General features: G+C 41.7%; 1 protein-coding gene across 1 annotated transcript in view; it reads right to left on the bottom strand.

Annotated features, from left to right (window-relative positions):
• Positions 1 to 1,787: 1,787 nt before the first annotated feature.
• The window catches only part of dmpk (DM1 protein kinase), a 93,438-nt gene continuing 80,023 nt past the window's right edge, over positions 1,788 to 15,202 (bottom strand). The window contains exons 11-15 of the mRNA XM_086307645.1: positions 15,015 to 15,163; positions 12,363 to 12,460; positions 9,670 to 9,731; positions 9,404 to 9,478; positions 1,788 to 3,131 (exon numbers count right to left, since the gene is read on the bottom strand). Coding sequence (XP_086163771.1) covers positions 3,042 to 3,131; positions 9,404 to 9,478; positions 9,670 to 9,731; positions 12,363 to 12,460; positions 15,015 to 15,163 — 474 coding nt within the window. The 3' untranslated portion in view covers positions 1,788 to 3,041. The remainder of the gene's footprint in view (positions 3,132 to 9,403; positions 9,479 to 9,669; positions 9,732 to 12,362; positions 12,461 to 15,014; positions 15,164 to 15,202) is intronic.

Below are 15,202 nucleotides of genomic sequence, written 5' to 3' on the forward strand. Positions count from 1 at the left end.
CAGTGGTCACAAATCAGTCCAAATGTGTGGTAGTGGGCACATCTGCTATATTGAGATAATCCATCCCACCTCACAGGTGTGCCACATCAGGATGCTGATCTGACATCATGAGTAGTGCACAGGTGTACCTCAGACTGCCCACAACAAAAGGCCACCCTGGAATGTGCAGTTTTGTCTCACAGCAAAATGCCACAGATGCCACAAGCAATGAGGGAGCGTGCAATTGGCATGCTGACAGCAGGAATGTCAACCAGATCTGTCGCCCGTGCATTGAATGTTCATTTCTCAACCATAAGCCGTCTCCACAGGCGTTTCAGAGAATATGGCAGCACATCCAACCGGCCTCACAACCGCAGACCTCGTGTAACCACACCAGCCCAGGACCTCCACATCCAGCAGGTTCACCTCCAAGATCGTCTGAGACCAGCCACCCAGACAGCTGCTGGAACAATTGGTTTGCACAACCAAACAATTTCTGCACAAACTGTCAGAAACCGTCTCAGGGACGCTCAACTGCATGCCCGTCGTCCTCATCGGGGTCTTGACCTGACTCCAGCTCGTCGCCGTAACAGACTTGTGTGGGCAAATGCTCACATTCGATGGCGTCTGGCACGTTGGAGAGGTGTGCGCTTCACGGATGAATCACAGCGCTTTGTGTTCTGCGTCCTGATTGGCTGCAGACTATTGTTGATCTCCTCCGTGCCGTCTCTCCTGTACAGTACAGAATCGCTTATTCATTGGTTCATTAATGATTCATTGATGTTGAATTATCTCTCAGCTGCTCTGTTCTCATGTGCTGGACCTGAAAACACGGTTTGATCTTTGGTTTCTGTAATACTGGACTTATTTGTCTACGAAGGTTTGAACTTTGAGAGCTTAAACAGGAGAGAAACGTGTGAAAATGTTCATGTCGGTCTGAGTGTATAAAGTGTGTAGTGACGGGTTTTACCTTAACACATCTATAATAATTGTAAAAAATAAAGTTGTCTACTTCAGATTTCACCAATCGCAGGTTATTTTTAGAACGTAACTCCCGCGATAAACGAGGGAGCGCTGTATACAAATACTGAGAAGTATAAAATTTGAATCCTGTCTCTCTCTGAGGCGCGGGGGGAAAAAATATCGACAAGTCGATCAACATCATCTACAGATACATTCGACATCTCGAGAAATGTAAATCGCCACTTGATTCGTCCATTTGGTTGAAAAACCCGACCTTGAACAAGGAGCGAATATCACACCGGAAACTAAGCGCTATGCGCCGGAAGTAGCATATGCTAAGGCGCACAGGTCTAAGTTATAGGTCTAAGTTCCCCATAATGCACTGGGTGTTTCTTCTTCACTCAACATGTGTTAGTACACCTCTCTGCATTCAGTCCGTCTGCCCCTCATCTATCGATGGATGTTAGAGGCTTTGGTTCCCACTGTCGCTCACAGATGGTCACCTAATGTTTCCTGTGTAACTGCAGGGTCTTTGCCTTATAACATAGAAGCAGCTTGAGGTAACTGTTGTTGTGATGCTGTGTGTGTGTAATAAAGCTCCCTTACTGACAGTGGGTCACCACAGCTTGTAGCTCCATGTATTTGATGCGGCACGTTTGCCCTCGCTGACACAACCCTAAAGGGATTTGTGTGTATGAATAAAGTTTATTGTTCATACAGTTCATTGCTGTATGTCTGTGAAAGGCTGAATGAGGGTTGTAGCTCCCTCAGCAGCTGTGGAGCGATGGAGATGTGGTTGGTTAGACACGCTGCTTTAGTTTACACTACAAACCACACTCACCTGTTTACACTCCTTTTGTGTTACAACCACCTTGTTACACTCAAACACCAGATGATGCATCTGAGCCAACTAAGGATTCACTGAGACTGAAGAAGCTCGAGATCATAAGAATTTGAGGCTCAGCTGATACAGTATCATAGGAGAATCCAACCATTGTATGTCAAGAGACTATAGGCAGTGAAAGCTCCATCTGGAGGAGGAACGACGTGGTTCAGAGCGTTGCCTCCTGCAGCTGGTGACATGTTCAGATTTCAGCTCTGTCGATTAGAAAGTCTGTTTTTGTTTTTCATCTGTGTGTTGCTCTTTCATCCTTTTCTTCTTCCTGTTTCTTGCATCAAGCTGGCTGACTTCACCACTGATGAGGTAACCATGAGCAGTAAGCCTCGTGTCGCTCACAGTTACATTTAACATAGTGCGATAAACACACTCAGTCATTATAAGGTACATCCTCTAAAGGTTCACATAACAGACAAACAGGATAATAAAAATAATCTGGTTCTTTGCAGCGTCCTCAGATGAACAACACACGACATTATTACACGTCTCAGTATTTGTTACACTGAACACAAATATAAACACAACACTTTTGTTTCCATGAGCTGAACCGGATCCTGACTGGTTTTGCGACATGTGTGTCATTGTGCTACACATGTACGGCATATTTCAGAGTGGCCTTTTATTGTGGGCAGTCTCAGACACACCTGTGCAATATTCATGCTGTCTAATCAGCACCTTGACATACCACACCTGTGAGGTGGGATGGATTATCTGCCATAAACAGATATTGTGGTCAACAATTTCAGTTCTAAAGTCACACAGCAAACCATTGTTATGGAACACAAATACAAACTGTGTTGATACATAATACAAAAAAATTGTAGCAATATGGTTTGAAATGCGTAAAGGTAGTGTGTTAGGGAGCAATTTATCCGGCTTGGTTCCCTTTCAGTGTTCACACAACAAAGTAAATTCAGTGTGTTCTGAAATCAATATATTTCTTCTATGACTTTCAGGCTGGTAAGCAGGCAGGGCAGGTCAGAAGATGTCTTCATCATTTCTTCCTCATTAGCTTCCAGCAACTGCTTTTCTCTTCATATCTTCTGTAACACATTCACAACAGTTGATATTAACAGTGTTTAACCTGCTTTTTCTTTTCAGGTGGAAGTTTGGAAAGCTGTGAGGGTCTCAGGCAAGGAGTGAGCAAAAAACAGAGGCTCAGTTCTTTTCTCCTGTTCTAGTGGTGACATCTTCAGAGAGCTTAGGATAAGTGTCTCCTCCATATTTGGAGCTTCCCCCCTTCTGCACACACCAGAAGGTATGATTCACTCTTTACTTGTGGCAGACGAATCTGTAGAACAAAGAAAGAACATTACAAAAATATTTTCTTTAATCATTCATTAAACTGAATTGTACATCATGTTTAATTTGGCCATTAGAGGTAAAGTATTCTTGGGGAAGACTAAACCCCAAATTGCCCCAATTCTATTTATACAGCACCAACAGCATAACGGTCAGTCGGTGCCTTTTTATATTGCAAGGTAAAGAACCTGTAATACATATAACATATTACAGAGAAATCAGAGAAAAAATCAGTTTAAAAAAAAGACTTTAAGTGAAACTTGAAACTAACTGATTTGTGTCATCTGGCTTCATAGATAAATGTATGTTGTCTAAGGGAAGCATGTTTACCCACACAAGCTTGAATATATCAATAAATAACATTTAAATAAATGAATAATCCCCTTTTTACTAGTGGTATATTATTATGTCTGTAATACAATGTTATCATGAACATTATGAAATACTGCTCTGAGGTTCAACACAGAGATTAAACCCTGTCATAAGAAGATCGTAACATTCACTAGTAATGTGCTATGATACAAATCTAAATCCTGGATGAATTAATTCAAACAAGCCATTCCTCTACAAATGAATCACAGTTGATGTTTCTATTCCACATTTGATGATGAAAGTCTTTGAATAACCTTGTAGGAGTGTGGTCTAATAGACATTGATGCTTTGGATGAAGTAATTATTGAAGCTGACTTGGTAAGTTCAATAGGACCAAAAGTGTTTGAATACATGTCAGCAGTTAATAAAGTTGTTATACTTTCTAAGTACCTGGTGTTGCTGTGGTTTCTCTGTTGTGCTGTTGTTTGGTTGTTGTTTTTTTCAGCAGGTAACCAAGCAGATTTTCAGTGTGTGTGTCACACTGATCAGTGTCAATTTAGGATTCAATATCTAACCCAAGGATATTTGACAAGGAGACCGGATTAAAACATCAACACAACTGGACAAACCAGTCTACCTCATGAGCCACAGCCTCCCATAATTTTAATAGAAATCCAGTAAACCTTGCAGTGAACTCATATTTATCATTATACATCCTAGTAAGTATAGTGAAATAAAATGCATTCTTTTACAAAGTAGGAGCATTTACAAACACGTTTCATGAACGTTTAATTAAAAACGCGTCTTATTTCATAGTGTAATCATCACATAACTTTTTCAAAGCACACTTTGTCTTGAACCGCCCACTAATTATATTCACACTAAGTATATATCCACACAATAATATCAGGGATTTTAAAATCTAGTCCCTTTATTGAATTCACACTGGGTCTTTATGGACTCACTAGCTTAGCTTAGCTTGTAACCGACTCGCTAGCACCATGACCTTTTCACCTATCCCTCATGCCCATTCTTGCGCAGGGTTTCAGATGTTTTTGTTACTTCTGTGCATCCTATAGCAGTAATGATACTTGTAATAAATGTAGTCTGTTTCATATGGAGGCCAGAATCACTGAAGGCCCAACTCCACACCCTTGAAAAACCCATAGCTAGCTAGTCCCCTGTTGGTGTGCCCAAAGCTAGCATAGGCACTGTTAGCGCGCCTCCAGCGGATTGTCCCGAGCTCCTGGGAAAACAGGATGGCTGGGTGACGTGAGGATGAAGCATAGTCCTAAACAGAAGACCTCTGTATATCGCCAACCTGTTCTTTTTCTAATCGTTTTTCCCCAATGGGCAACGTTTGCTGAGAAAAAAACAAATTCATAGATTTATTACTTCTAGACTGGACTACTGTAATTAGTTATTAGCAGCATGTCCTAAAAACTCCCTGAAATGCGTTCAGTTGATTCAAAATGTTTTTGTCAGATCATTTCTCAATATTACTTACATTTACAATAATGGTTTATGCCGCAGTGGGGAATAGATTGTATCACAGTAGATGTCTTTCTGAAAGTGCTGTAACTACGTTTTTAAAAAAAAAATTCATCCAGTGTTATCATCTTTAACGCCATGTGGCTGTAGCTCAGGAGGTAAAGCAGGTCATATATTGATGCAAGGTTGGTGGTTTAAACCCTGGCTGTACCACTCTGCATGCCTGAATATCCTTGGGCAAGATACTAACACTAAGTTGTTCTCCCATGCATCCATTGGAGTATGAATGAGTGTAATTGGTAGATAAAACGGACTTAAGCATAGAAGAATGTGATTGTGTGAATGAGGAATAAAGTGCTCTGGGAGAGTAGGAATCAGTCCTGTTACCATGTGCCAGTGCAGAGCAGCTACCTGAACTCTACTCCCACAGAGGTTGATTATCTTGTTAATAATTTTACATCTTTACTATGTACAACTCTGAAAAAGACCACTTCCAATCAGAAGTCCTTGACTCTCTGGTATAACTTTCAGACGCACACATTGAAGCAGATAATTTGGAAGCTGGAGAGAAAATGGCATCTAATTTAGAAGATCATAATTTAGCCTGGAAAAATACAACACATTACAATTCACCACTGAAGGAAACAAGAACAACCCTTGGTTTGTCTTCAGCACTGTAGCCAGGCTGACAAAAAGTCAGAGCTCTGTTGAGCCAAACTTTCCATTAACCTTAACTAGTAATGCCATCATGAATTTCTTCACAAATAAAATTTGAACAGTTGGAGAAAAAAAATGGTTGCATGGTTGTTGGCCAGCTCCCTTGGTGGTCCAGGGTAGCTCGGACTTTTTGAGAACCTGGGGCCACGGCTTATACCAGGGTGGCCTCTGGTCCTCTGTGACTCTTGCCCTTTGGTTGTAGGCACTCCATCTGGGGCCTCCCTCCTGTTGGGATGGACGTGCAGGTGTTGCAGAGATGTGTGGCCTCTGGTCTTAGGTACTCTTGGGGGCTGCGGATGGAATGGATCTCCTGGATCTACCTCTGTCTGCCTCTGACTCCTGGGGGCTGTTATTGCAGCTTCCCACCCTTATTTTCAAGTACATTTCATGACAGAGACACAGACATTCACAGTCTCTTTCTCACAAACCACAAGACATCTGTGCATTTTCATATTTTTGTGTTCCAGGTGCTATATGTTTTTTCCAGTTGGTGATCCAGTGTGCATTTCTATTTGTACTGTATCCTTAGTTTGACCTCCTTCCTTTTTTTTCTCCTGCCTGTCCTGCCTTAGGATTTGTCATACTATAAAAGATATAGATATAGATCATTTAAGGAAAATGTGTTTGGCACAACAGTGCCTTCAGATCATAATTCTGATTGCAAAACCTTCTAGACAGGACAGGATTTTTGTTTTAAAAAAAAGAGTTTCAGTCAGGTTTCAGAGCTCATCACAGCACAGAAACAGCTTTAGTGAAGGTTAAAAATGATCTTCTTATGGCCTCTGACAGTGGACTCCTCTCTGTGCTGTCCTGCTATACCTCAGTACAGCATTCAATACTGTTCAATATATAATAATTTATTACAGCTTGCTTCCCTTGTGCAGTATCATTAGAAAGCACAGAGTACATTTTCACTGCTATGCAGCTTTATCTATCCAAAAAGCCAGATACCACACATCAATTTGTTAAACTGCCTGTCTTAATCTAAATGTCTTAAAGACATAAAGACCTGGATGACCTCTAATTTTCTGCTTCTAAATTCAGGTCAAACTGAGGTTATTGTACTCAACCCAAAATTTTAGATGTATGGTATCTAATCAGATGCTTACTCTCTGGATGGGGTTAGGATATGTTCTTCAATGATCACGTTAAAGAAACACGTAGGCCTGCTTTCCTACATGTTTCTTTAACGTGTAGAATGCAATATCTCTAAAATTGGAAATATCCTGTCTCAGAGTGATGCTGAAAACTAGTTCATGCATTTATTACTTCCAGGCTGGACGACTGTAATTCATTATTATCAGGAAGTCCTAAAAACTCCCTGAAAGCCTTCAGCTAATCCAAAATGCTGCAGCAGGAGTCCTGACAGGGACTAGAAAGAGAGCAGATTTCTCCTGTATTGGCTTCCCTTCATTGGCTTCCTGTTAAATCCAGAATTCAAAATCCTGCTCCTCACATACAAGGTCTTAAATAATCAGGCCCCATCTTATCTTAATGACCTCATAATACCATATCACACTAATGGACTGCTTTGCTCTCAGGCTGCTGGCTTTCTTGTAGTTACAAGAGTAATTAAAAGTATAATGTGGTGGGATGGATGTGGATGGATATGTGTGTCTGTGCAGTTTCTGTGTGTGGGTCTGTGTGTGCATGTGGCTAGGAATGGGCCTTGATCCTCAGGGACATTGTTATTAGGGGTGGGGGATTCCCTTCCTGCTGCTCCTCACTGGTTGCCACAGACCTACCCACTTCCTCGGGATTTGAGCGCTTGGTGACTCCGGGGTACCTGACTGGGCGTTTTGGCGTGGTTGGTCGGCTCCCTTGGAGATGTGGTCTGGGGTAGCTTGAGAGCCTCTTTATCATATGGTGGAGCACAGCTGGGTTTTGGGTGGTTCTCGAACATCTCGGGGACTGTGGCTCCATCTGAGGCTTGTGTTGGGGTGGCCGGCCTCCAGCAGGGTTGACTGTCCAGTGCCTCTGGTCTGACACCCCCATCCGAGCTGTTGGAGCTTGTTCCGGGACCTCCCTCTTCTCTTGGCTGGGGTGGATGCATGGTTGTCATTGGGCTGTGTGGCCAGGTCTCTTAGGTGCCGTGAACAGTCAGGATCTCCTGGGTCTTTCCCTGTCTGCTTCTGGCTCTAGGGGCATGGCATTATTGCAGCCGCTCATCCTCAATTTTCAAGTACGTTCAATGACAAACACTTATACACAGGCACTCACATTGCCTGTCTCTCTCTCTCTCTCTCTCTCTCGCTCTCTCACACACACACACACAGAGGAAAATTGCATATTTGTTTGTTTGTGTTTTTGTGGTGTGTATCGTTTGTGTGTGCTTTGTTACAGAATCTATTCACTTCATCCTCAACCCCCCCCCTTTCTATTTTTCTGCTTTCTTCACTTATCTTTCACTAGTCTGGCCTTTACCCCTGTCTCGTCCTGCATAACAACATCTGCAAGACAGTCATATGAATAGTAAAATAAAGTAAACCAATAAAACAAAAACATTAGACTACATAGATTCTATGGTGCTTCCCTTGGGAAAGCAAATATGGTTAGCACAACAAAGTATTCAGAACATAATTCTGCTTGCCACAACTGCTGGACAGGACAGGTAAAAAAAAAAAAGAAACTACAATGGGAGGCAGGGCCTTCAGCTTGCAGGCCCCTCTGTGGAACCAGCTCTGAGTCTGGATTTGGGAGACAGACCCCCACTCTACTTTTTTGATTAGGCTTAAAATTTTCCTTTTTGACAATGCACACAAAGCAAATCGTTGCGGCTGGATTAACACTGTATTAGGTCAAGGCTGCTAGGGGGTTCCCATGATGCATGAAGAAGAGTGTTTCTTCTTCACTCACTATGTGTTTATACACCACTCTGCATTTAATCATTGGTTATTATTAATCTCTGGCTCTCCTCTACAGTATGTCTTTGTTCTGTCTTCCTCCCCTCACACCTAACTAACTGGTCAGGGCAGATGGTCTCCCCTCCCTGAGTCTTCTTCCTGTTGAAAGGGAGGTTTTCTTTCCACTGTTCCCAAAGCACTTGCTTATAGGGGGTCATGTGATTGTTGAGATTTTCTCTGTTTTGTCTATATTATTGTAGAATCTTTACCTTACAATAAAAAGTGCCTTGAGGCAATTGTTGTTGTGGTTTTACGCTATATAAATGAATTCAATATATAAACAATTTTAATGACAGTGACATTGCTGACAAATCTGTAGAAACTATATACTGACTTGCAAAATCTCAAATGATTTTTTGTAATCCACTACACCAAGTTCTGAAACTGTTTGAGAGTAGAGGTGATGTTATTTTCAGTATAAATAAATAGTACATTCAAAATCAACCCAAGACCCAAAAAGATATGAGCCCCCCAGAACAAAGCACAACAATATTTTTTTAAGTTTTGTACGGTGTCTTGTATATGAAATGAAGTATCAAATAAAAACATTTCACTGAAGACGTGTTGAAGCTTTGACATATTGTTGAACATCCCATAATTTAAACCTGAAAAATAATGTTAGGCCAAACAAGGACATAGAGTCTTTCCCAGAGTTATTTTAAGGAGACTTGCAAATTACATATTTGTTGAGGAAAAATCTATTCTACTCAACCAATGTGGAAGTTAAATGGGAGACACAGATTCATTTGATTGATGTTCCCGATCTTTTTACTCAGACATTCTAATGTAGAACACTAACTGTAACTGATACAATATTTCTATAGCATTATGTCTGTACCCTGTGGAACAGGAGCAGGTGGCGGTGGAGAGGAATCACCAGTGGGTAATGGCAGGCTGGAGGTGCTTTCCTTCTCTGTAACAAATGCAAGTTTTCAATAGTGAATGTACACAGAGACTATGGGTAAGCTAACTGTGACAACCACTGTAATAGTTTATCAAATACATTGGAGAATCAAACAGATACATGCTTGTTTTTAAAAAGTGCTTTGTTTCTCATGTCAGGCAGAGAAAGACAATATGAAAGTGGATTAAAGATAGGCTTACATCCCTTGTTGCTTCCACACAGTGGGCAGGCAGAGCAAGAGATGATGGGCAGCTACTCAACTCTGTCATTGGATGAGAGAGAGGAATGTCAATGTTTATGATGTGTGTGCACTGTTGCAGGCATTTGGCTGTTTGTGTGCACTGTTTGCCATCCACATTTGTAGTAACACAAAGAAGAGAGAGAACCGATTAAAAAACAGTACGTATATGAGATGAACAGAAAGAAAAGCAATGCGTGTAAATAGAGGAAGAAAGCAGGTGGGTGAAAGCTGTGAAGTCAAATTGACTACTCACTTTTTTAATAGCCCCAAATGAAGCAAGGCACATGCTTTATGTCACAGGTGTCGAACTCCAGGCCTCGAGGGCCGGTGTCCTGCAGGTTTTAGATGTGTCCTAATCCAACACAGCTGATTTAAATGGCTAAAAGACCTCCTCAACATGTTTTAAGTTCTCCAGAGGCCTGGAAATGAACTAATCATGTGATTCAGGTGTGTTGACCCAGGGTGAGATATAAAGCCTGCAGGACACCAGCCCTTGAGGCCTGGAGTTTGACACCCCTGCTTTATGTGTACATGCTTTTGCACCACATTTATCCATCAGTCCAGCAGTATCACTGATCTTTAAAAACCTCATGACACTGTATTAAGATCCAATTTTCTGCATACCAGGGGTATCTTTAGAATGGCTTTTTATCACCATGTTCTGACTGAGGCCTCCAATATAAACAGACATGGCCGGGATTGTACAGCACTTTGTTTATTCATAGTGGATCAGTGTCGTCTGGAACTCATTCAAGCCCACATATGTTTTTCAGGACAATACAGTGAGTTATACAGTATCTCACAAAAGTAAGTACATTTTTGTAAATATTTTGTTATGTCTTTTCATGGGACAACATTGAAGATTTGGCACTTTGATACAATGTAAAGTACTCAGTGTGCAGATTCTATAACAGTGTAAATTTGCTGTCCCCCTAAATAACTCAGCGCACCATTAATGTCTAAACCGCTGGCAACAAAAGTGAGTACACCCTTAAGTGAAAATGTCCAAATTGTGCCCAATTAGCCATTTTTCCTTCCTGGTGTCATGTGACTCGTTAGTTTTACAAGGTCTCAGGTTTGAATGATGAACAGGTGTGTTGAATTTGGTGTTGTTGCTCTCACACTCTCTCATACTGGTCATACTGGAAGTTTAACATGGCACATCATGGCAAAGAATTCTCTGAGGATCTGAAAAAAGGACTGATACTCTATACAAAGATGGCCTAGGCTATAAGAAGATTACCAACACCCTGAAACTGAACTGGAGCACGGTGGCCAAGACCATACAGCAGTTAAACAGGAGAGGTTCCACTCAGAACAAACCTCGCCATGGTCGGCCAAAGAAACTGAGTGCACATGCTCAGCCTTATATCCAGAGGTTATCTTTTAAAAATAGATGTATGATTGCTGCCAGCATTGCTGCAGAGGTTGAAGGCGTGGAGGGTCAGCCTTTCAGTGCTCAGACCATACGCCGCACATCACATGCCTGTCATCCCAGGAGGACGCCTCTTCTAAGGATAATGCACAAGAAAGCCCACAAACAGTTTTCTGAAGACAAGCAGACTAAGGACATGGATCACCTGTGGTCTGATGAGACCAAGATAAACTTATCTCAGATGGTGTCAAGGATGTGTGGCAGCAACCAGGTGAGGAGTACAAAGACAAGTGTGTCTTGTCTACAGTCGAGCGTGGTGGTGGGATGTCATTGTTTGGGGCTGCATGAGTGCTGCTGGCACTGGGGAGCTACAATTAATGGAGGTAACCATGCCATTAATACACAGTACATGCCACCATGTACTGTGACATACTGAAGCAGAGCATGAACCCCTCCCTTCAGACACCGGGCCACAGGACAGTATTCCAACATGATAACAATCCAAACACACCTCCAGAAAGACCAGTGCCTTGATAAATAAACTCAGGCTAAAGGTACGTGACTGGGCAAGCATGTCTCCAGACTTAAACCCCATTGAGCATCTGTGGGTGATCCTCAAATGGAAGGTGAAGGAGCAAAAGGTCTCTAACATCCACCAGCTCCATGATGTCATCATGGAGGAGTGGAAGAGGAGTGGCACCCTGTGAAGCTCTGGTGAGCTCCATGGCCACAGGGTTAAGGCAGTGTTGGAAAATAATGGTGGCCACACAAGATATAGACACTTTGGGCACAGTTTAGACATTTTCACTTAGGGGTGTACTCACTTTTGTTGCCAGTGGTTTAGATATTAATGGCTCTCTGTTATGTTATTTAGAGGGGACAGCAAATTTACACTGTTATACAAGCTGTACACTGACTACTTTAAATTGTATCAAAGTGTCATATCTTTAATGTTGTCCCATGAGAACATATAACAAAATATTTACAAAAATGTGAGGGGTGTACTCACTTTTGTGAGATACTGTATAGATTTCCACGTGTCTTACTAAAATACCTGGATTAACTGGACTAAATTTAAAATACATCTTTATCTTAACGTGGACTAGACTTCTGTCTATTTCCCTGCTTTCATAAATGGTCACATAAATATTGGTTGACTGATAAAAGTCGACAAAGATCTTCACCATGTCAGAATGATATTGACTGTACTTAAACAGAGGTAGACTGTACGGACTGATGTTGATGACATGAAGGTGTGGTGAAGGTTGCTCACTTGCCTGTCTTCTTGGGGATTCTCCATTCCTGCATTTCTTCCCTTAATCTATCCATTTCTTTCTCCAGCTCACAATATCGCATCTCTGCTTCATGAAATGGTCTGTAGGATAAAGTAAACTCTGTTCAGTGTCTTATTCTAAAAATGAATTTTAATATGTTGCAGTTACGTCATAGTTAGGGTTTCAAAGTTGATCTGCAGTCAAAACCCTAAATTTTAGCATTGTAAAAAAAATACCTCATACTATTTAACGAACCTTTAAAACCTGTCTGTACTTGACAATGCTACCTACAATTCAGTTTTGAGATCCCTTCCCTGGCGCGTCAATCCCCACTTACATCTTGCGTCAGGTGACCTCAATGGGTACATATTAGGGTGAGGCAAGCTCTCACAATGGTTTCACCCAAAGCCTCTGCTGACAATGACCCACGGCTTTTATCACACCTTGGCTCATGTGATGAGTCACATGATTAATATGACCCTCTTAAAGGATAACACCGACTGGGGATTAAATACCTGGGATGCTCCACCATTTGATTTTAGAACTGAAGAAGCTTCTCGGATGAGAGGTGAAATGTCTTCAAAAAAATTAAACAAGTCTAGTTGCTTTCTTTCCAAGCTCCTTAGAAAACCATGACCTTGCTAACTGAGAACCTATGGAAGCAGAGTCTGGGGAGAAGGGGGACAACTTGCCCATCACTGGGGTTTAGGTCACTATGTGGTTAAGCAACTGCACAGTAACAGAAAGGCTCCTGGAAACTTTTCATGTTGTAGGACTGTCTGACACATCTCCACAACATTGCATGGAGGTCTGGGACAGTGCCTCTGGACTGGCAGACTGGAGTGGTTCCCCTGTTTTAGGAGAGGGACAGGAAGGTGTGCTCCAACTATACAGGATCACACTGCTCAACCTCCTTGGGAAAGTCTATGCCAGGATACTGGAAAGAAGAGTCTCTCCATTAGTCAAACCCCAAATTGAGGAGGAACAATGCAATTTTCATACTCGCTGTGGAATACTGGACCAGCACTTTATACTCTCGAGGTTATTCATGGGAGTTTGGCCAACCAGTCTACATAATGGATTGGATTTATATAGCGCTTTTCAAGGCACCTAAAGCGCTTTACAATGCCACTATTCATTCACTCTCGCATTCACACACTGGAGGCAGCTACAGTTGTAGCCACAGCTGCCCTGGGGCAGACTGACAGAAGCGAGGCTGCCATATCGCGCCATCGGCCCCTCTGGCCAACACCAGTAGGCAGTAGGGTAAAGTGTCTTGCCCAAGGACACAACGACCAGGACAGAGAGCCCAGGGATTGAACCGGCAACCTTCCGGTTACAGATGCGCTTCTCAACCCCCGGCGTCATGGTCGCCCCTACATGTGTTTTGTGGACATTATACCAATCCCTTTGAATATCCTGCGGGGAGTGCTTTGCGGGTATTGGGTGTGTGGCCAGTTGTTATTCAGTCCCTGTAGCGAGAGCTTGGTTTGTATTGCAGGCAGTAAGTCAGGCTCATTCCCTGTGGGTGTTGGACTCTGCCAGGGCTGCCCTTTGTCACCAATTCTGAGCCTAGTTTTTATAGATAAAAGGTGGTTCTGTTGGGTTCATCAGGTGGTGGCCTCCAGCTCGCACTGGAGTTTGTCAATGACAAACAGCAAACAGCAAACACCATACGAGGCTGAAACTATAGACACAGTGACCTCTCTTCCCCTGAGCTTCAGATCTTTGGACTAAGTTGTCTCTTTCAAAAAATAACTCAAAACTAATCTTTTTATACTTGCATTTAATAAAGGTTTTTTTTTTTAATGTATGGTATTTTCTTGTGAAGCATTTTGTGATCTTTGTCTTGAAAGGTGATATACAAATAAAATTTTACTTACTTGCTTGCTTTATCATTAACAGTATAACTGAGAAAACAATAAGAATTTCGCAATATAGCGCACTACAATTTTTTTTCTTCTGAATGTCTTTTTGTTATCTTGTATCCAGTTTTGTTTTTTGGTTGTTTTTTTTTCTTTACCTTAGTTGGGAGCTTATTTACATTATCTTCAATTGCTGAGATTCTCGTTTCAACCTGCATGATTCTTTCCTGATCAAGTCTTCTGGAACTGGAAAACTTGCCAATCCCAGGGCTGATCAACTTAGAGTTCAAGTAAACCTACTTGATCTGCTTTACAGTTCATGGAAGTTATTTATGGCCTAATGAAGGAATAAATGTCTAATACTAATACTCTAATACAAGTGGTTAGGTGTTAAATGTCACAGTCAATATGTATTTCAGAACAGATTTCAGAAGTCCAGTGGTGGTAAATAGTGCTGGATTGATTTTGTTACCACATTTCATAGTCACCATTATCCGTATGTAATATCTCAGCACATAAATTAACATGCATTGATAACAATTAGCCAGATGTCCATGATGTTAATGGCCTTTTGACCTCAAAAAGGAAATGCAAAATACACTGCAGCTTTTTCATATTGAAATATTTCCTTCAAGGACCAAACCATTTCCATATTAAATTTTTCTGAAAAAACTTAAGATTTAACATCCAATGAAATGTAATAAATAAAGCCTACTGTAAATTGAGAAGAGATAGGAATTATATTCAGATTATGTAGATGGACTGCAGATGAGATTATATTAGCTGATACCTCTGCAAGTCTTCATCAAGTCCTGATATCGCCTCCTCCACTGTGGTGGTGTGGGTGGATGCAGCAGCATCTTGGTCTAAAGTAAGTGGAAGCTCAAACAGTGGAGGCAGATTGTCTGGTAGATTGTCTGTAACTTTCCATAGCTGACTCTGAATTTAAAGCACATGCAGATCATCAGTGGGATAAAA

The sequence above is a fragment of the Aulonocara sp. 'chitande type north' Nkhata Bay genome, linkage group LG10 (genome assembly GCF_057382095.1).
Source record: "Aulonocara sp. 'chitande type north' Nkhata Bay isolate Kocher_YH1m ecotype deep benthic linkage group LG10, A_spYH_male_GT1.1, whole genome shotgun sequence".
NCBI classification, from domain to species: Eukaryota; Metazoa; Chordata; class Actinopteri; order Cichliformes; family Cichlidae; genus Aulonocara; species Aulonocara sp. 'chitande type north' Nkhata Bay.